Source organism: Rhinatrema bivittatum, chromosome 2, assembly GCF_901001135.1.
Source record: "Rhinatrema bivittatum chromosome 2, aRhiBiv1.1, whole genome shotgun sequence".
NCBI classification, from domain to species: Eukaryota; Metazoa; Chordata; class Amphibia; order Gymnophiona; family Rhinatrematidae; genus Rhinatrema; species Rhinatrema bivittatum.
Window position 1 is genome coordinate 818,495,545 of NC_042616.1, and position 20,193 is coordinate 818,515,737.

At 52.5% G+C, this 20,193-nt stretch overlaps 1 protein-coding gene across 1 annotated transcript in view; it reads left to right on the forward strand.

Annotated features, from left to right (window-relative positions):
* The window catches only part of MROH1 (maestro heat like repeat family member 1), a gene marked incomplete in the record, with an annotated part of 402,473 nt that overhangs the window by 86,410 nt on the left and 295,870 nt on the right, over nt 1-20,193 (forward strand). Inside the window, 2 exon segments of the mRNA XM_029592292.1 lie at nt 4,303-4,381; nt 19,760-19,873. Coding sequence (XP_029448152.1) covers nt 4,303-4,381; nt 19,760-19,873 — 193 coding nt within the window.

Here is a 20,193-nt window from a genome sequence, read left to right on the forward strand (position 1 = left end):
TCAATGATTTTCACCCAGGACGCTGGTTAGCCTAGAGCTGGCCCTGTGTGCACTTGTGGTGTTGGTGAAGGTGGTAGGCAGGGGATGCTAAGTTCAGTTTTGCACAGGACGCTGGTTAGCCTAGAGCTGGCCCTGTGTGCACTTGTGGTGGTGTTGATGAAGGTGGTAGGCAGGGGATGCTAAGTTCAGTTTTTGCACAGGACGCTGGTTAGCCTAGAGCTGGCCCTGTGTGCACTTGTGGTGGTGTTGATGAAGGTGGTAGGCAGGGGGATGCTAAGTTCAGTTTTGCACAGGACGCTGGTTACCCTAGAGCTGGCCCTGTGTGCACTTGTGGTGTTGGTGAAGGTGGTAGGCAGGGGATGCTAAGTTCAGTTTTGCACAGGATGCTGGTTAGCCTAGAGCTGGCCCTGTGTGCACTTGTGGTGGTGTTGATGAAGGTGGTAGGCAGGGGGATGCTAAGTTCAGTTTTGCACAGGACGCTGGTTAGCCTAGAGCTGGCCCTGTGTGCACTTGTGGTGTTGGTGAAGGTGGTAGGCAGGGGATGCTAAGTTCAGTTTTGCACAGGACGCTGGTTAGCCTAGAGCTGGCCCTGTGTGCACTTGTGGTGGTGTTGATGAAGGTGGTAGGCAGGGGATGCTAAGTTCAGTTTTGAACAGGACGCTGGTTAGCCTAGAGCTGGCCCTGTGTGCACTTGTGGTGTTGGTGAAGGTGGTAGGCAGGGGATGCTAAGTTCAGTTTTGCACAGGACGCTGGTTAGCCTAGAGCTGGCCCTGTGTGCACTTGTGGTGGTGTTGGTGAAGGTGGTAGGCAGGGGATGCTAAGTTCAGTTTTGCACAGGACGCTGGTTAGCCTAGAGCTGGCCCTGTGTGCACTTGTGGTGTTGGTGAAGGTGGTAGGCAGGGGGTGCTAAGTTCAGTTTTGCACAGGACGCTGGTTAGCCTAGAGCTGGCCCTGTGTGCACTTGTGGTGTTGGTGAAGGTGGTAGGCAGGGGGTGCTAAGTTCAGTTTTGCACAGGACGCTGGTTAGCCTAGAGCTGGCCCTGTGTGCACTTGTGGTGGTGTTGGTGAAGGTGGTAGGCAGGGGGTGCTAAGTTCAGTTCTGCACAGGACGCTGGTTAGCCTAGAGCTGGCCCTGTGTGCACTTGTGGTATTGGTGAAGGTGGTAGGCAGGGGGTGCTAAGTTCAGTTTTGCACAGGACGCTGGTTAGCCTAGAGCTGGCCCTGTGTGCACTTGTGGTGGTGTTGGTGAAGGTGGTAGGCAGGGGGATGCTAAGTTCAGTTTTGCACAGGACGCTGGTTAGCCTAGAGCTGGCCCTGTGTGCACTTGTGGTGTTGGTGAAGGTGGTAGGCTGGGGTGCTAAGTTCAGTTTTGCACAGGACGCTGGTTAGCCTAGAGCTGGCTCTGTGTGCACTTGTGGTGTTGGTGAAGGTGGTAGGCAGGGGATGCTAAGTTCAGTTTTGCACAGGACGCTGGTTACCCTAGAGCTGACGCTGTGTGCACTTGTGGTGTTGATGAAGGTGGTAGGCAGGGGAATGCTAAGTTCAGTTTCTGCACAGGACGCTGGTTAGCCTAGAGCTGCCCTGTGTGCACTTGTGGTGGTGTTGATGAAGGTGGTAGGCAGGGGATGCTAAGTTCAGTTTTGCACGGGACGCTGGTTAGCCTAGAGCTGGCCCTGTGTGCACTTGTGGTGTTGGTGAAGGTGGTAGGCAGGGGATGCTAAGTTCAGTTTTGCACAGGACGCTGGTTAGCCTCAAGCTGGCCCTGTGTGCACTTGTGGTGTTAGTGAAGGTGGTAGGCAGGGGGTGCTAAGTTCAGTTTTGCACAGGACGCTGGTTACCCTAGAGCTGGCCCTGTGTGCACTTGTGGTGTTGATGAAGGTGGTAGGCAGGGGGCGCTAAGTTCAGTTTTGCACAGGACGCTGGTTAGCCTAGAGCTGGCCCTGTGTGCACTTGTGGTGGTGTTGGGGAAGGTGGTAGGCAGGGGATGCTAAGTTCAGTTTCTGCACAGGACGCTGGTTAGCCTAGAGCTGCCCTGTGTGCACTTGTGGTGGTGTTGATGAAGGTGGTAGGCAGGGGGTGCTAAGTTCAGTTTTGCACAGGACGCTGGTTAGCCTAGAGCTGGCCCTGTGTGCACTTGTGGTGGTGTTGATGAAGGTGGTAGGCAGGGGGTGCTAAGTTCAGTTTTTGCACAGGACGCTGGTTAGCCTAGAGCTGGCCCTGTGTGTACTTGTGGTGGTGTTGATGAAGGTGGTAGGCAGGGGATGCTAAGTTCAGTTTTGCACAGGACGCTGGTTAGCCTAGAGCTGACCCTGTGTGTACTTGTGGTGTTGGTGAAGGTGGTAGGCAGGGGATGCTAAGTTCAGTTTTGCACAGGACGCTGGTTAGCCTCGAGCTGGCCCTGTGTGCACTTGTGGTGTTAGTGAAGGTGGTAGGCAGGGGATGCTAAGTTCAGTTTTGCACAGGACGCTGGTTAGCCTAGAGCTGGCCCTGTGTGCACTTGTGGTGGTGTTGATGAAGGTGGTAGGCAGGGGATGCTAAGTTCAGTTTTGCACAGGACGCTGGTTAGCCTAGAGCCTACCCTGTGTGTACTTGTGGTGGTGTTGATGAAGGTGGTAGGCAGGGGATGCTAAGTTCAGTTTTGCACAGGACGCTGGTTACCCTAGAGCTGGCCCTGTGTGCACTTGTGGTGTTGGTGAAGGTGGTAGGCAGGGGAATGCTAAGTTCAGTTTTTGCACAGGACGCTGGTTAGCCTAGAGCTGGCCCTGTGTGTACTTGTGGTGGTGTTGATGAAGGTGGTAGGCAGGGGATGCTAAGTTCAGTTTTGCACAGGACGCTGGTTAGCCTAGAGCCTACCCTGTGTGTACTTGTGGTGGTGTTGATGAAGGTGGTAGGCAGGGGATGCTAAGTTCAGTTTTGCACAGGACGCTGGTTACCCTAGAGCTGGCCCTGTGTGTACTTGTGGTGGTGTTGATGAAGGTGGTAGGCAGGGGATGCTAAGTTCAGTTTTGCACAGGACGCTGGTTACCCTAGAGCTGGCCCTGTGTGCACTTGTGGTGTTGGTGAAGGTGGTAGGCAGGGGAATGCTAAGTTCAGTTTTTGCACAGGACGCTGGTTAGCCTAGAGCTGGCCCTGTGTGCACTTGTGGTGGTGTTGGTGAAGGTGGTAGGCAGGGGATGCTAAGTTCAGTTTTGCACAGGACGCTGGTTAGCCTAGAGCTGACCCTGTGTGTACTTGTGGTGGTGTTGGTGAAGGTGGTAGGCAGGGGATGCTAAGTTCAGTTTTTGCACAGGACGCCGGTTAAGCCTAGGGCTGGCCCTGGCGGGTACCAGGTGTGCACACCTTTGCATATGGAAAGATCTTTGGTGTGTCCTGTGGGTTTGTGATATATCCTCCATGCTCCCATTTTTAAATATAGCGCTTTGATTAAGGCAGGACTAAAACCATGGAGATGGTGATGTTCTGACCTGAAGATCACTTACAGAGTATCTGCTTATTTGCTCATGCAGGGTAACTGTGATTTTTCTCCAGGTATGCACTGTAAAAGTTTTCAGACTTGGAAAACTAAAGGATTGGAATTGATATTTCATGTTTTAGAGGAGGAGGATAGGGTACTGAGGTTTCTGGAGTATATATTCTGGGATAGATTCTCCATGGTGTAAGTCTGCGGGTATCCTCTGTTTAGGCACTATAGTAAGTGCTTGCAGCATGGAAGTCTGACTTTTAAGGAACTGGTTGAATGGTTTGACATAGAGAATGCAGAAAGATAGAAATCCTCCTCATTAAAAATACAATTATTAGGGAAGAAATGCATTTGTCTCCAGATGCTCCTTCTGTAACCCAATGGAGAAACTCCTTGCGTAAGTAATGATGAACGGCGAAGCTTGCTGTGCTGATCTGGGATCTTTGTGATCAGGGACAGAGGGGGACGTTGTGAGACCGGCGCAGGGGATATTGGGCTGGGATGGGCAGGGATGCTTTTATTGCGTAGGTTAGGCTATGTTTTGTAATGTACTTTGAAACTTGCAGGTGTGCACAAAAGTGAATTGTGTGCACTTTAGCAGCACTGGAAGAGGCTGAGCTGTACGTGTGCATGCCTTACCGGCTTTACGTTATTAGTCTTGTTATAGGCACATTAATAAAGCAATCGGTAAAATAAATATTAAATAGTAAAGCCAGATAGTGTAAAATGATGTGCATTTCCGCTGATTGCTATAAAAATTCTCAGCCCCTCGCAGGCTGCCTCTGCCCTTGAGGTCTTGACCTGTCCTGCCACCAGTTCAGTTTCTGTCTTTCTCCTCACAGATTGGCAACGCCCTGGATTCGAACAGTTCCCTGGTTTTAAAGAATCACACCGAGGTCCTGCGCTGCTTTTCTGTGCTGGGTAAGGAGCCGGGAGAAGGTGGCAGAGCCTTGAGGGGGCTAGGAGTGCGGTAACTGGCCCTCCCGGAGGTGGCCGTGGTTCCTGTGGCGTCCGTAGGGCTGGGAAGAGGGAGCCTAGCCTTAGGGGCCCCGGGCAGCCCGATGTTTGGGGGAAGGACTTGTGCTAGTATTGGTGGCTTATTACAGACCCTGGGAAGGGAGGGGTGCTGGGAGGGAACTAAACAGGGGATCTTGCATGTGCGGCTGACCAGGAAGAAGGTAAAGTAGAAAGCAGAAGGGTGGTAAATACTGTGTTAGATGAGGAGTGTTATCTTGCGAGCGGGCAGACTGGACGGGTCCTTTTCTGATGTTGGGTGCTGTGGTCACTAGGTTTTTTATCATCAACTACGCTGTATCCAGTCTGAGCTATGGTTCTCTGGTCTGATCATTTTCTAGTGCACGCAGAAGTTAAATTAAACCGAAAGCAGGTTAATATAGATCCTCTCTCAATAACTTTCCGAGCTCGTTTCAAAACACAGGACCTCGAAAGCGAGTTTAGAAAACTTAATACAACCTATTGATCTATCTAATAGTACGAATGCGATTCCTCAACTACCATCGCTGACGAGATAAGCCCATTCAGAACAAAAACCATTAGACCAACAAAAATAAATACCACCCATGGTACAATAAGATAATAAACACTGCAAAAAAATCCCTTAGGAAATTAGAAAAAAACTGGAGGGAAAATAAAAATGTTCATACTCTAGGTATCTATCCTGCTTCTCTTGGCCATTATAAGAAAATCATTGACGACACAAAAAAAAAAGAGTATTCTAAGAAAATTCAAAACTTTAATCCAAAAACACTCTTCACTATAGTTAAACATTTGACAAAATCTGCGACCCAGGATAAGAAGAAAAATGTGATGAAATTTCTTTAAGAATAAAATTGTTACATCATCATCATCAAAGCAAGAAATAAAAATGAACTCCAATACCCCTATCTGCTTTTTGTTATATATTATGCTATGTAACTTGTCTTTATTTTATTTTATTATCTGTTATCTTACTGTTACTTAATTTTATGCTCCTAGTTCCGTGTTTCAATGTAAAGCCTGTTGCGCTGCATTCTGTTTATTGTGAACCGATGAGATGTTCCCAACGTTCATCGGTATGTAAAAACTACTAAATAAGTAAAATAAATAAATGGAGTGCTTTTAAAATGACCACTGCAATGGAGATAGAAAACCTTATAAATAGTGTAAACCTTGCACGCCACCCAACTGACTCTATTCCCGTAATAGCACTCAATGGTGTCAATAATTTGAAGGCAACCTACCTGACATACTCAAGTGAGCTGTAATAAAACCTGTACTAAAAAAACCAAATCTCGATTCAGCAGAGTTAAATAACTACCGGCCGATTGCCAATCTGCTCTTCATTGCCAAATTAATAGAAAAGGTGGTGCAGAAACATCTAACGAACCAACTGGAAACTAATAATAATCTCTTCCCAAAGCAGTTTGGGTTTAGAAAACATTTTAATACTGAAACGTGGATCCTGTCCTAAGAGGCTTTGACAGTGGTCAGAGGTGCTGTTTGCTGCTTTCAGATCTACCTGCAGCTTTCCACCCAGTAGATCATATAAAATACTCTGTGATCGTCTGACTGAGATAGGACTCGCTGAAACTGCCTTAAAATGGCTTTCCTCCTTTCTTACAAATCGTTCATTTCAAGTAAAGGTCAAAAATACCAGGTCAAAAAAGATTCCCCTTCGAAACCGGGGACCCACAGGCTCTGCCCCTTCAGCCACCCTTTTCCACGTTTATTTAGGGCCGGTATGGCATCTGCTTGCTGGTCTAGGCCTGAACTCTTATATCTACGCGGACGCCATTCAAATGTTGATCCCGATGGAGAATACAATTGATAAAACATATAAATTAATTGCAGTTTACCTCAATATTATAAATCAGCTCCTTTCTCATATGAAACTTGTGCTAAATATGGATAAAACCGAAATCATTTTGCTGGAAAAGAAATGAAGAAATTTCACCGATCCCATTAAAAAAATCAACAAAAGATAAACAAGCTGACCATGTTCGTGATCTCGGAGTCTTATTAGACACTGGTTTGAGTTTTAAAAAACATATAATCAATCAAATTGAAAGAAGGCTTTTATAAACTTCTCACCCTTCTACGGCTGAAATCTCTGCTTGAACAAAAGGATTTTAGAGCAGTACTACAGTCGCTGATTTTTTTCCAGTATGGACGACTGTAATTCCCTTCTATTTGGTCTTCCTTTTATCCACAATTCGTCCTCTACAAGTCCTACAGACTGCAGCCGTTAGAGTTTTAACAGGCAGCAAAAAATGCCACCACATTACGCCCATTTTGATTTCGTTACGCTGGTTACCTGTCAAATATCGTACGCAATACAAAACACAGCCTGCATCCTACACAGAATTATTTACGGCGAACGAACCGACTGGTTAAATGTGGCTATTCGATTGCACACCGCCCAGAGAAACCTTAGGTCGGCCAGCAAAGGCCTGTAAACGATTCCTTCAGTGAACTCAGCACACCTAAGACAAGTAAGAGAACGAGCAATCTCTCTATTAGGCCCCAAAGTCTGGAACACATTACCAGTGGATCTGAGACGCCCAGCCGGTAAAATAAAATTCAAGGAAGAGCCTAAAACGTGCTTATTCAGCTCTGCTTATGCAGAACAGCCCAGCCTAGCTCTCTTCTTTTTATTATTTTTACTGCTTAAAATGTATGTTTCATCACTTTTATTTTATACAGCTGCTATGTATCTGAGTTTTATTGATTTTTTTGTCCCTGTAATTGTATTTTATTCTTCTTATAATATTGTAAACCGTTGTGATGGTATATCTGATACGACACTGCTCACACACTCGCTCGTCTAATGTGATCTTCTAAGTCCTCCTTCATCGAGTTTACTTATTTAACTTAAAAACACAGAAAATGGCGGCAGATAACGACCCTACGGCCCATCCACATTACCTGCTCAGCTTTATAGTCCCTTCCTCTCCCTCTGAAATCTTCTGTTTTCCTCCCGTGTTTTCTTGAATTCTGATATGATCCTTGTCTCTAGCACCTCCACAGGGAAAGCTGTTCCACGTGTCCCTCTGCCCCTTCTGTAAAGAAATATTTCCTTAAGAACATAAGAACATGCCATGCTGGGTCAGACCAAGGGTCCATCAAGCCCAGCATCCTGTTTCCAACAGAGGCCAATCCAGGCCATAAGAACCTGGCAAGTACCCAAACACTAAGTCGAAACTTAGATTGCTCCTGGGTCTCATTGCTTTCTGTTGAACGAGGTCCACCTCCTGTGCAGGTATTTAAAAGTCTCCTTACTATCTCCCCTTTCCTCCAGGATAAGTTTACTGTTTCAGTAGCCGCCTTACGGATCGGCTCCACCCATGCATTCCTCACCTCGAGGATCACTTTCAGAGCTGCGTGCGTCCACCCGTTTATGTGTGTACATGGGTGCACGCAAACTTGCTGCTGCATTTTATCACCAGCACAAATGTCTGAACCACGAGCCCTGCGAGCCAAGTAATCGAAGAAGTCCGAGAAGCGCTACTAAGAGGGGCAGGGAGCACTTTTCAGACTCATCTGGCCGCGTAGCGCCTGCCGCCACTTACCCAGATAAATCGGAATATAGCCAGATAAGGGCCGCTACTTATCCGAATAAGTTAAAATTTGTTCATCTAAGTAGCAGGAGAGGACCTGCGTAGCTGAATAAGTTGGAAATTAGCCAAATAATTGTGTGCAACTCGTACACCCCCGTATTTCTGCTTTCAGTTTTACAAGGATACTTGTGTAGATTTTTCTTGCGTAAGTTGGGATTTTATAACATGCACGCAGCAATGAACTAACCAGATTTACCAGTTAGTCTACCAGTTCGCCCAGTGCATATGCAGCTCAAGAAGACCCTCCTGGTTCCCCCTCCCCCCATGGTACCCAGCCCCCCTCCACCCTCCCAGGGGGTTGAAAGGTTCTGAGGGGACCATCCCCCCCTGGTTGAGGCTGCTGCTAAGGGTCGAGGACCCGGCCTTTTCCGGTAGCAGCGTCGGGGGTGACACTGGGGAGCCCGGTTCACTCACCCCCGCTGGAGCAGGAGTGTCAGGACCGGGGACAGCAGTGGCAAGTAAAAAAAAAAAAAAAGTAATACTGTTTGTGTTTTTCTTTGGTTGCCGTGCCGACTCTCCGTTCTTCGTCTCATTGGGCATCCGGGTATTTAATTTTAATCTTCATTTTAATTTTAATTGGTGTTTGGCGCTCCGGCCGTGAGGCAGATGCCGAGGGGGTCTTCCTGCCGCACGTGCGGCTTGGCGCGTGATGGGGTTTGCTCTAATTGTGTTTCGGGCGGTGAAGGGCCGTCCAAGGCCGGTCGGGGGGGCTGGTCTCGGCCGGCGCAATCGCCGCCGCGCGTTGGGCAGAACGCAGAAAGGAATGCAGAGCCATTCCCGCTCAGCGTGGGAACGGCGGCCATTTTGGGAGTTGTTCGGGAGGCCACGCGGCTGGCTGCTGGTAATGGCGGCATGCGTCCCGCGCTTTCTCCGCAGCAGAGGCACTCCGGGGGGGGGGGGGGGGGGGGCTGCGTCTCCGGTGGAAGATAGTTTAGAGGAGGCATCTTCTTGTTCGGAGTCCTCTTTTTCATCGGATTTCTCGCTTCTTCTGCGCAAGGTGCTGAAGCACAAAATCTTCAGGTGGAAAGCGGGTAAGAAGTTGGCCTCGGGGGGCTCGGATGGGCAGTCGGGGTCCCGGAAGAGGAAATCCAGGGATAGGTCCCGGAGAAACTCGGACCCGCCTAAGGAGAAGCGCCCTTTGCGGGGTATCCCTCAGGACACGGACACCGACTCCACGTCACCGGATGAGGCGGACCCGCCCGTAGGGACCCTGGGGGGGGGCCGACGGGGAAATGGAGAGGGGCCAGCCCAGTCTGGTACCGGCAAAGGAACGCCGGCGGTGGATGGTGATGACCCGAAGGTGGTACACTTGTTTAGGAAAGATGAACTGGCCCCGCTCATTCCGGCCATTCTTCAGGAGCTTGGTGTGGATGCTCCACTGGTGGAGTCCTGGCCGGGGGCCAAAATGGATCCGGTGCTGTTGGGCCTTACTGGTCCGGCAGTGGCTTTCCCATTCCACTTCTCGGCATCGGACATACTATTCCGGGAATGGGATACTCCGGAGTTGGGCCTGAAAGTGAGTAAGGCCATGGATAAGCTTTATCCGCTGCCAGAGGACGCGCTGGAGCTCCTCCGCCTTCCCAGAGTGGATGCAGCGGTGTCGGCAGTAACGAAGAGGTCGACTATTCCGGTCACAGGGGCCACAGCACTCAAGGATATTCAGGATAGGAAGCTGGAGCTTCAACTTAAAAAGGTTTTTGAGGTTTTGGCTCTGGGGGTCCGCACAGCCATCTGTAGTAATTTTGCCCTGCGGGCGGGCTTGAGCTGGGCCCAGGTGCTCCAGGCCAATGCAGGTCTCTCGGAAGAGGAATCTGCTCAGGCGAATCGTTTGGAGGCGGTGATCGCTTACAGCGCGGATGCTCTGTATGACCTGCTGCGTATGTTGGCCAGAGCCATGGTCTCGGCGGTTTCCGTGTGCCGTCTCCTTTGGCTACGCAGTTGGGTGGCAGATGGGTCCTCTAAGGCTCACCTTGGCTCGCTGCCGTTTAAAGGGAAATTGTTGTTTGATAAGCAGTTGGATGACCTGATGCAATCGCTCGGAGAAAACAAGGCATTTAAGCTGCCTGAGGACAGGCCTAGGTCTCGGACCTCTTTCTCCAACAGGTCCCGGGTCCGGGGGAACAGAAGGTCGCGTCCTCAGAGATCTTCAGGTTCCTCTTACCATTCAGGCTCCTCCAGGTCGTCTTCGTGGCCTCAGTCCTTTCGTGGCAAAAGGTTTGGGAAGCAAGATGGACCCTCGTCGGGTACGGGGTCTAAGGCTTCCCAATGAAACGCGGACGGTCCATTCCTCTCGGCAGATCCCGTCAGTCGTGCCAAACGTAGGAGCCAGGTTGGCGCTTTTCTCCCAGGAATGGACCAAAATAACATCGGACCAGTGGGTCCTCAGCGTGATAAATCAAGGTTACGCTTTAGATTTTGCACGGATTCCTGCAGACAAGTTTCTCGTGTCACCTTGCAAGAGCCGAGAGAAGCGAGTAGCGGTGAGGGAAACTCTTCGGCGCCTGGAAGACTTGGGAGCGATAACCCCCGTGCCTCCCGGGCCTAGTGGTTAGAGCAGGGGGCTATGAACCAGGAGACCAGGGTTTGAGTCCTGCTGTCGCTCCTTGTGACCTTGGCCAGGTTACTTTACCCTCCATTGCCTCAGGTACAAACTTACAGGCCCGGAGCGGTGGCTGTCAGCGGGTTTGACAGCCGCCGCTCAATTTTGCCGTTGTCCGGTTTCTGAGCCCATGGCTGTCAGCGGGCTCGAGAACCAACGTTGGCAAAATTGAGCGTCCGGTTTTCGACCCAACAGCCGCGGGCCGACTTCAAATCTTTATTTATTTATTTATTTTACTTTTTTTACCCTTCGGGACTCCGACTTAATATCGCCATGTTCCCTGTATGTACCTGGATCAGTCCAGACAGTGGGTTATGTCCCCAATCCAGCAGATGGAGTCAGCACAAGCTTTGAGGGGGCGTCACCATGAGTACTACTACCCCCTCTGCAGGAGTTCAGTATCTTCTGACTCCAGCAGATGCGAGTAGGGAATCCGGGTTGCTCCCGCTTACCTTAGGCACTTCTTGTATTGCTTTTCTGGTTTTCTTCTCTCTGCCTACTTCTTTTTGGATCAAGTTTGTTTAAAAAAAAAAAAAAAAAAGTGTAAAGTGAGTTAGAGGGTTCTAATTGGGAGGCGTGGCTTCCCTCTGTGTTTGTCTGCTCTCTCCTTCTTCTCTCGTTGCGAGCGGGGTAAGTGCAGTGTTGTTTTGTTTCCTTTCCCTGCAGTTTTTCTTCGACGGAGGGGCTCGCGGAGGCCAGTAGGACCGGCCTCTCCGCGTTCTCTCCCTTGCCAGCGGCCATTTTCGTGGCTCCTCGTGGGCTGCGGAGGCAGGCGGGGAGATCGTCGTTGGCGGGTCGCGCGGCCAGGAAGGCCCCCCCGCGGTGCCGTTTCGTTTTCGGCGGGTTGTGCAGGCCGTCCGGGCCCCCCCGCAGTGGCGCTCCCGCTCTCGGCCCCCCCCGAGGCTCTGCCGGGACTGTTTCCTTGACGGCTCCGATGCCGCGGCCAGCGCACTGCTCTGCCTGCGGCGAGCCAGGCTCGCGGATTTCGAGGGAGGGCATCTGTGCGAGGTGTCTCCCCAGGGGGGAAGGCACCTCGCGGCCCCTCATCGATTTCCCTCGTTTGACAGGCTTGCCCGGGCGGCGGGGGCCGGCCCCTCCCCCATTCCTGGCGGGAACGGCGGCCATCTTACATACTATGCGCCCTGAAGGGGAGCAGGCAGCGCTTGGGGCCGGGGATGCTGGGGAATCTCCTCCACTCTTACTCCCGGAATCGGACCCGGAGACAGTCCCGCAGGGGCAGGGTTCCCCGGGGCCCCCCCCCTCGGAGCCCCCCTCGGGTAGACCGGGGTTTTCCCCGGAGTTTATCCTTTTGATGCACACTGCATATCTGCAGGGCCTTGATGCTCCCACGGGACCTCCTCCAAACAAGATTCCGCGGCCCTCGCTACCTTCCCCGGCCCCCCCCCCCGCTCTGGCAGGTGTGGGGGCCCCCCTACCTCCCGCTCGCGTCCCGGCTCCCGGTGGGCTCGGGGGCAGCGGGCACAGGGCCAGGTTCCCCTGGATCGGACCCGGCGGATCCGGGTCAAGGGGACTCCACTTCAGAGGGTGATGATCCGCACACGCTGCGTCTGTTCCAGCGGGAAGAGCTGGATGACCTACTTCCACAAGTTATTAAGGAGTTGGACCTCGATCCACCGCCGGAGCCGCCCGCTCCCGTAGCGCCAGCTGTGGTCACTTCCTCAAAGAAGGGGGATCCGGTTTTGGCAGCCCGGAGGCCGAGAGCTCTGGCTTTTCCCATTCACGAGTCTTTTCTTCAGCTTCTCACAGGGGAGTGGGATGTCCCGGAAGCTTCCTTTAAGGGCAGCCGGACCATGGAGAGGCTTTATCCGCTGCCGGAGGATTTTCTCGATCTCATCAAGGTACCTAAAGTGGACTCCGCGGTGACAGCGGTCACGAAGAGGACGACCATCCCAGTGACGGGGGGAGCGGCCTTAAGAGACGCGCAAGATCGCAAGTTGGAAGTCTTCCTCAAGAGGGTCTTCGAGGTCTCCGCGGTAGGGTTGCGGGCGGTGATGTGTAGTTCGCTGGCACAGCGGGCCAGCCTTCTCTGGGTGCAACAGCTACTCATCTCTCAGGTCCTACCGGCCGGGGAGGCCGCCCAGGCGGATAGACTGGAAGCTGCGGTTGCGTATGGGGCTGACGCCTCCTATGACCTGTTTCGGGTCCTCGCCCGCTCCATGGCCTCGGTGGTAGCGGCTCGCCGCCTCCTATGGCTCCGCAATTGGGCAGCGGACACGTCCTCCAAGTCGAGTCTGGGCTCCCTGCCATTCAGGGGCAAGTTTCTGTTCGGGGAGGATTTGGATCAAATCATCAAGTCGCTGGGGGAAAACGCGGTTCATCGCCTGCCGGAAGACAGATATTGCTCCACCAGGGCATTTTCGTCCTCTCGGACCAGAGCCAGGGCGCAACCGGAACTACAGACCGGCGGCAGCCAGGCCCTCTGCCCCCAGGTCTCAGCCCTGGTCTCGCTCCTTTCGCGGGCGCCGCCCCGTGCGTCCCGCTCCCGCAGCTGGACAACCCTCTCCCAAGTCCTCGCAATGATGTTCAGCTCGCCCACTCCGCCGTCCCCAGGATTGGGGGGCGGCTGGTGTTCTTCTACGAGGAGTGGGCGCGGATCACCTCGGACCAGTGGGTCTTGGATACCATCGGACAAGGTTACGCGTTGGAGTTTGTCCGCGCTCCAAAGGGACGGTTCATATTCTCCCCTTGCGGCTCGGACACCAAGCGACGGGCGGTGCAGTTGACCCTGGACAGACTTTGGGAGATAGGCGCCATTGCGCCCGTGCCCTTCGGAGAGGTGGGCTCGGGCCATTATTCCATCTACTTCGTGGTACCAAAGAAGGACGGATCCTACCGGCCCATCCTGGACTTGAAGGAAGTCAACAAATCACTCCGGGTGGTTCGGTTCCACATGGAAACGTTGCGGTCAGTGATCGCGGCGGTACATCGCGGGGAATTCCTGGCCTCCTTGGACCTGACGGAGGCCTACCTCCACATCCCCATTCGCCGGGAGCATCACTGTCTTCTACTGTTCAAGATCCTGGATCAACATTTCCAGTTTGTGGCTCTCCCGTTTGGGCTGGCAACGGCTCCGCGCACTTTCACCAAGATCATGGTGGTGGTAGCGGCTTCCTTGCGGAAGGAGGGGATTCTAGTTCATCCTTACCTGGACGATTGGCTCATCCGAGCGAAGTCTTTTCGGCAGGGACAGGCGGCTGTGGCCAGAGTCATAGAGTTTCTGCAGTCCCTGGGATGGGTGGTGAACTTCTCCAAGAGCTCCCTGGTACCCTCGCAGCGCTTGGATTTCTTGGGGGCGACCTTCGACACCCGTCTGGGCGCGGTTTTTCTACGTCAGGACAAGGGGCAAGCCCTGCGGGAACACATACAACGGTTCTCTGCGTTATCGGTTCCCACCTCCTGGGACTATCTGCAGCTCCTAGGGGTGATGGGTTCCACCATCGACATGGTCCCTTGGGCATTTGCGCACCTCAGGCCTCTACAGAGAGCGCTTCTATCCCGTTGGAAGCCGCTTTCGCAGGACTACCAGGTGCCCCTCCCTCTGCCGCAGTTTGCCAGGAACAGTCTGACCTGGTGGATGAATCCGGAGAATTTGGCCCGCGGCATGTCTCTCGATCTACCAAATTGGGTCGTGGTAACCACCGATGCCAGTCTCGTAGGATGGGGAGCGGTCTGTGACCGCAGCGCCACGCAAGGGACGTGGTCCGCGGAGGAATCGAAGTGGTCCATCAATCGACTGGAGACCAGAGCGGTCAGATTAGCGCTTCAGCACTTCCTGCCACTCCTCCGGAACCGGGAGGTCAGGATCTTATCGGACAATGCGACGACGGTGGCCTATATCAACCGACAGGGCGGCACTCGCAGTCCGCAGGTCGCGCTCGAAGCAGAGATGCTGATGCAGTGGGTGGAGCGGCATCTGGCCCGCCTGGCGGCCTCGCACATCGCGGGCGTGGACAATGTACAGGCGGATTTCCTCAGCCGTCAGCTCTTGGATCCCGGGGAATGGTCCCTCTCCGATGAGGCGATGCAGCTGCTCGTCCGGCGGTGGGGATCCCCCCACCTCGATCTCATGGCGTCCGCACGAAACACCAAGGCTCCCCGGTTCTTCAGCCGCCGGAGAGAGCGTGGAGCGGAGGGCGTGGACACTCTCGTACTCCCGTGGCCGGCCAACCTGCTTCTATACGCGTTCCCGCCGTGGCCACTGGTGGGAAGACTACTCCGCCGCGTAGAGGCCCACCTGGGACTGGTGATCTTCGTCGCTCCGGAGTGGCCAAGACGACCTTGGTTTGCGGACCTGCTCCAACTGGTGATCGACGGACCCGTCCGTCTGGGACATCTCCCCCGCCTCCTTCACCAAGGCCCGGTATTTTTCGACCAGGCAGAACTCTTCTGTCTTGCGGCCTGGCTTTTGAGAGGCACCGCCTTCGGCGCCGGGGCTACCAGGAGGCGGTAGTGTCAACGCTGCTGCATTCTCGAAAGACTTCGACGTCGGTAGCCTATGTGCGAGTCTGGAAGGTGTTCGAGCTGTGGTGTGCCGGACTGAACACGAGTCCCACTGAGGCTTCGGTTCCTCAGATCCTTCAGTTTCTGCAAGCAGGGGTGGACAAGGGGCTTGCCTACAATTCACTCCGGGTTCAGGTGGCCGCCCTTGGTTCGCTCCTGCGGGACGGGGGTTCTCTGCTACAACACCCGGATATTCTCCGTTTTCTCAAGGGTGTCAAGCACATGCGACCGCCGGTGCGGAATCCTTGTCCCTCCTGGCGTCTTAACCTTGTGCTTCGCTCCCTGTCGGGACCACCGTTCGAGCCGCTGCGCAGCGCAACGATAAAGGATCTCACTCTCAAGACTGTATTTCTTGTGGCCATCTGTTTCGCTCGACGCATCTCGGAGCTGCAGGCTCTGTCGTGTAGAGAGCCCTATCTCCGTTTCTCCGACTCTGGAGTTTCGCTTCGCACCGTTCCCTCCTTCCTTCCGAAGGTGGTTTCTGCATTCCATGTGAACCAGACGGTGGAGTTGCCGTCCTTCTCTTCCTCAGAGCCGAAGTCTCTCGGTCTCTTGAATGTCAAGCGCACTCTGCGCCTCTATCTGGAGGCTACAAATGAGTTCCGGACCTCTGACCATCTCTTCGTCCTCTGGTCCGGTCCTCGGAAGGGAGCTCAGGCCTCGAAGACGACCATTGCCAGATGGTTGAAGGCTGGAATTGCCGCTTCCTACATCGGGGTGGGGCGGACTCCCCCGCCCGGTATTGTTGCGCATTCTACACGCTCTCAGGCGGCCTCTTGGGCGGAGACCCGCTCGGTCTCCTCTCAAGAAATCTGTAGAGCGGCCACCTGGAAATCGTTACACACGTTCTCGAGACACTATCGTCTTCACCTCGCTTCCTCGGTCTTTGGACACTTTGGTGAGCAGGTTCTACGAGCGGGTCTCGCAGGACCCCACCCGGTTTAGGGACGCTTGGGTACATCCCACTGTCTGGACTGATCCAGGTACGTACAGGGAAAAGAAAATTATTACTTACCTGCTAATTTTCGTTCCTGTAGTACCATGGATCAGTCCAGACGCCCACCGCATTTGGGTCCTACTCCTGCTCGACTGTTTTACCTCTACGGGACGGTAGTACTTCCTGTCTCTCACGATTTCTCAGTTTTTCACTGTTTGTCACAGTTCCGTTTTGGGGTTGACACGCTGACCTCTTGACCTCCCACCCGTTGGTGGGACGGGCACGGTTTTGTTGCTTAGGTTATGCGGCTGATTGTTGCCGTTACTTAAACTTGATCCAATTTGGGGGTTCTTTGTTTACTCGGGCTTTGATATACTCGATACTGAACTCCTGCAGAGGGGGTAGTAGTACTCATGGTGACGCCCCCTCGAAGCTTTGACTGACTCCATCTGCTGGATTGGGGACATAACCCACTGTCTGGACTGATCCATGGTACTACAGGAACGAAAATTAGCAGGTAAGTAATAATTTTCTTATATTAAGTCGGAGGGTGCACAGAAAAGCAGTTTTTACTGCTTTTCTGTGCACTTTCCCGGTGCCTGAAGATATTAGCGCCTTCCTTTGGGTCGGCGCTAATTTCTTAAAGTAAAATGTGCAGCTTGGCTGCACATTTTACTTTCTGTATCGCGCGGGAATACCTAATAGCGCCCTCAACATGCAATTGCATGTTGAGGGCGCTATTAGGTGCCGTGGGTTGGACGCGCGTTTTCTGCCCCTTACTGAATAAGGGGTAAGGTAAAACGCGCGTCCAATGGCAGACGGAGCGCACTGTACTGTATCAGCCCGTCAGATTGTAAGCCCTCTGGGGATAGGGAAATACCTACAGTACCTGAATGTAAACCGACGGTATATAAAAGAAAATAATAAATAACTTGTCCTCCATCCTCTCAGCACCAGGTTACAAATCCCCCATTACTTGTCACGGAAGAAATGTTGTTACGTTACAGTCCTCAGTTTGAGAATTCATGCTTGTGTGGCTGAAGTCAGTTCTTACCTGTAACATGTTCTCTGTAGAGAGCAGGATCAGTTCAGCTGCACAATCCCACTTTCTTTCCCGGAGAATTGAGTCTTCGCTTGTGAATTGACTGAGGGGACTCACATGGAAGTGGCAGCGTGGAAACATCTGCACATGCTCAGAAACGTCCTGCGTCTTTCCGAACACTGAGAGGGCAGGCTGCGCATCAGCGCCGTCCAGTGACGACGCCCGCTTGTGTGGTTGAATTGTTCCGCTGCCTGCAGGGGGACACCTGTTACAGACGAGCAGCCATCTTTAATTTTCACTTTAATTGTAAATAACAAATGGAAAATACATTTCCAACTGGATAGCAGTTTGCGTTTCCCTGTCTTTGGACAGGATTGGCCTTAGAAGGGCATAGCAGGAACCCGACATCTCAGGACCTTGGCGCACTGGTTGTCAGTCCAAGATTTACCTCTTTGGAGGAGATTTGCAAAGCTGTGATACAGAGGTTGAGCCACACATTTGCGTCCCATTATTGTGTGGGCATGGCCTCCTGTTGGGATGATAGGCCTGGATTGTCCATTCTCTATGGCCTCTTTGAGGGGTTAAATCCAAGCCCATGTCTCCCAAGGAGTTTTTTTTGATTTTAAATAACGTTAGGTTGTTTTCCCTGTTTAAACACAAGAGCCTAATTTCTGGGATATGCACATGGTATCTGAATAAAAAAACCACCCCTGTCAGAGTCCTCCTGTGCCCCCTAATGTGTCCTGAAAAAAACATTATTAGGGGACACAGATACTGTGATCTTATATAGGCCGCAGGATGGCTCAGCGAGCTGCCGCACTCACCCAGGCCCCCCCGACAATATGACACCAGCGCTTCCTCTCCCTCCTGACACGTTTAGGCGTGCGCGTGCTGGACTCGTGCTGATTTAAAGGGCCCGAGGTGGGGAAAAGGCTCTCGGCGCTCGAGGATGACATCAGATGCCGGGACCGATTATAAAGAATGTGCCGACGCTCGCTCCTCGCCTCCGCAGCGGGACCGATGACCCTTTAGGTGTGGTGCGAGTTGCTGCTTCAGTTTCGGATCATGGTCTTCGCCTCTCCTTTCCTGCCCTCGGACTGTTTCTCAGAATTGACCTTAGCCTGTGACCTTATTACTCTCTCTTGCCGCCCGCCTCGGGCCTTAGCCTCACCTGCCGCCCGCCATTGACCGCTCCCGCTCGTCGCCTGCCTCCTGTTGCCTCAGCCTGACGCCGGATCCGCTTTTACTGCCTGCGCCCCAGAGACTGCCCCCTAAGACCTGCCGGCCCCCGGAAACCCGAGGGGAAAGGGGGTGATAGAGGCGAAGCTCCAGCTCACTCTCTGCACCGTCTGCCTCGCCCCCAACACGAGGGTCCACAATCCTAACGCTGCCTTTTCCTTCTGAACGCAGGCTGAAAACACAACTGATGGTTTTTCCCAACAAAACTGCTTTTACCCGTTGGCCCTTCTTGTTTGCCCCTTTTATGTGAAAGCTATCATACGTCTGGTAAACTTTCCATCTCATCTTTGCACAAGTTATAGACGAGTTTCTAATCTATCCGAGCTCTCTAAATTATTAGAGGAAATGGTGTTATCTCCATTGATTACATTTTTAGACAACCGGGAGGCATTGAATCAACATTAAAGTGGTTTTTGCCTTGGGCACGGCAGAAAAACTGTTTTAATTTCCGTTCAAAGCGTTTTGCTGCGTGAATTAGCTCAAGGACGTTCTGTGATGGCAGCGTCTCTAGATCTGTCAGCAGCATTCGGTTTGGTCACTCAACGTATACACTTCTAATGAAGCTATCTAATTTAGGAATTGGTGGAATCGTTAAATCTCAGGCTTGCAACCTGCTTGCTTGAGAGAGAGAACCACAGGTTGTTTATGAATCAGGAATTTCCTAAATGATCTAGCGAAAGCGCCAGGGCTCCTCCCTGAGCGGCACATTATGCAGCTTCCCTGTAAGAGATGCTTACAGGGAAGAGGGGTCCTCGCCACCCCCCCTTCCCATCCCTAGTCTTTCCCTCCCCCCCTCCACTGGGGAGGGTGGCAGGTTCTCAAAATGTCCAAACAAGTTCCTTCCAGGTTACTGTGCACCCCTCATATGACCCTGAACAGCCACTCAATGCGCCTCACAATGTTTTATTATGACCGTGCCTTATATCTTCTGAAAATGTTTTGTTAAAAAAAAAAATCTTCATTGTATAAACAACTCTGGGAGAAGCTCAAACGTGAAGCCAAGAATTCCATTAGCACCAATTAAAAATACTTTATCACTGCGATGGCTTCTCACCACGTGGCCCCGTTTCGGATAATGATCCTCCTTCAGGGAAAGGTGATAAAATGGATCTTAAAACATCATCATTCTCTCTCCTACCTTGTACCTCCCCCGGCTCTTTGCACATTTTATGAAACTTCCACCTCCCACCCTTCATTATTACAATTGGGAATGACGGCCATGTTTCTCCGTACGATGACGCGGTAGACTGTGTTTTTCTAGTTTATCGGTATTTGTTCACTCTGCAGTGGAGCTTTTTCAGTTGTTTGCCCTAAATTAACGAGCACTTTGTTTTCTCCACTGTAGCCTGCTCCATGCCTGACCGCATTCTCGCCTTCCTGCTTCCCAAGCTGGAGAATACTAACGAGAAGCAGCAGATGGTGACCCTGATCATCCTCAGACAGGTCATCAACTCAGCTTGTAAGTGAGAGGACTGAGTGCAGGCACTTCCTGATATGTGTCTGTGACTGTGACAGGAGTGCTCAGGACGTGGCTGCTGAGGGTGGATGAGTGCAGATCCTTCCTGATGTGCAGTACTGGCAGCTGCCGTGCTGTGTCTGTGACTGTGACAGGTGTGCTCAGGACGTGGCTGCTGAGGGTGGGTGAGTGCAGATCCTTCCTGATGTGCAGTACTGGCAGCTGCCGTGCTGTGTCTGTGACTGTGACAGGTGTGCTCAGGACGTGGCTGCTGAGGGTGGGTGAGTGCAGATCCTTCCTGATGTGCAGTACTGGCAGCTGCC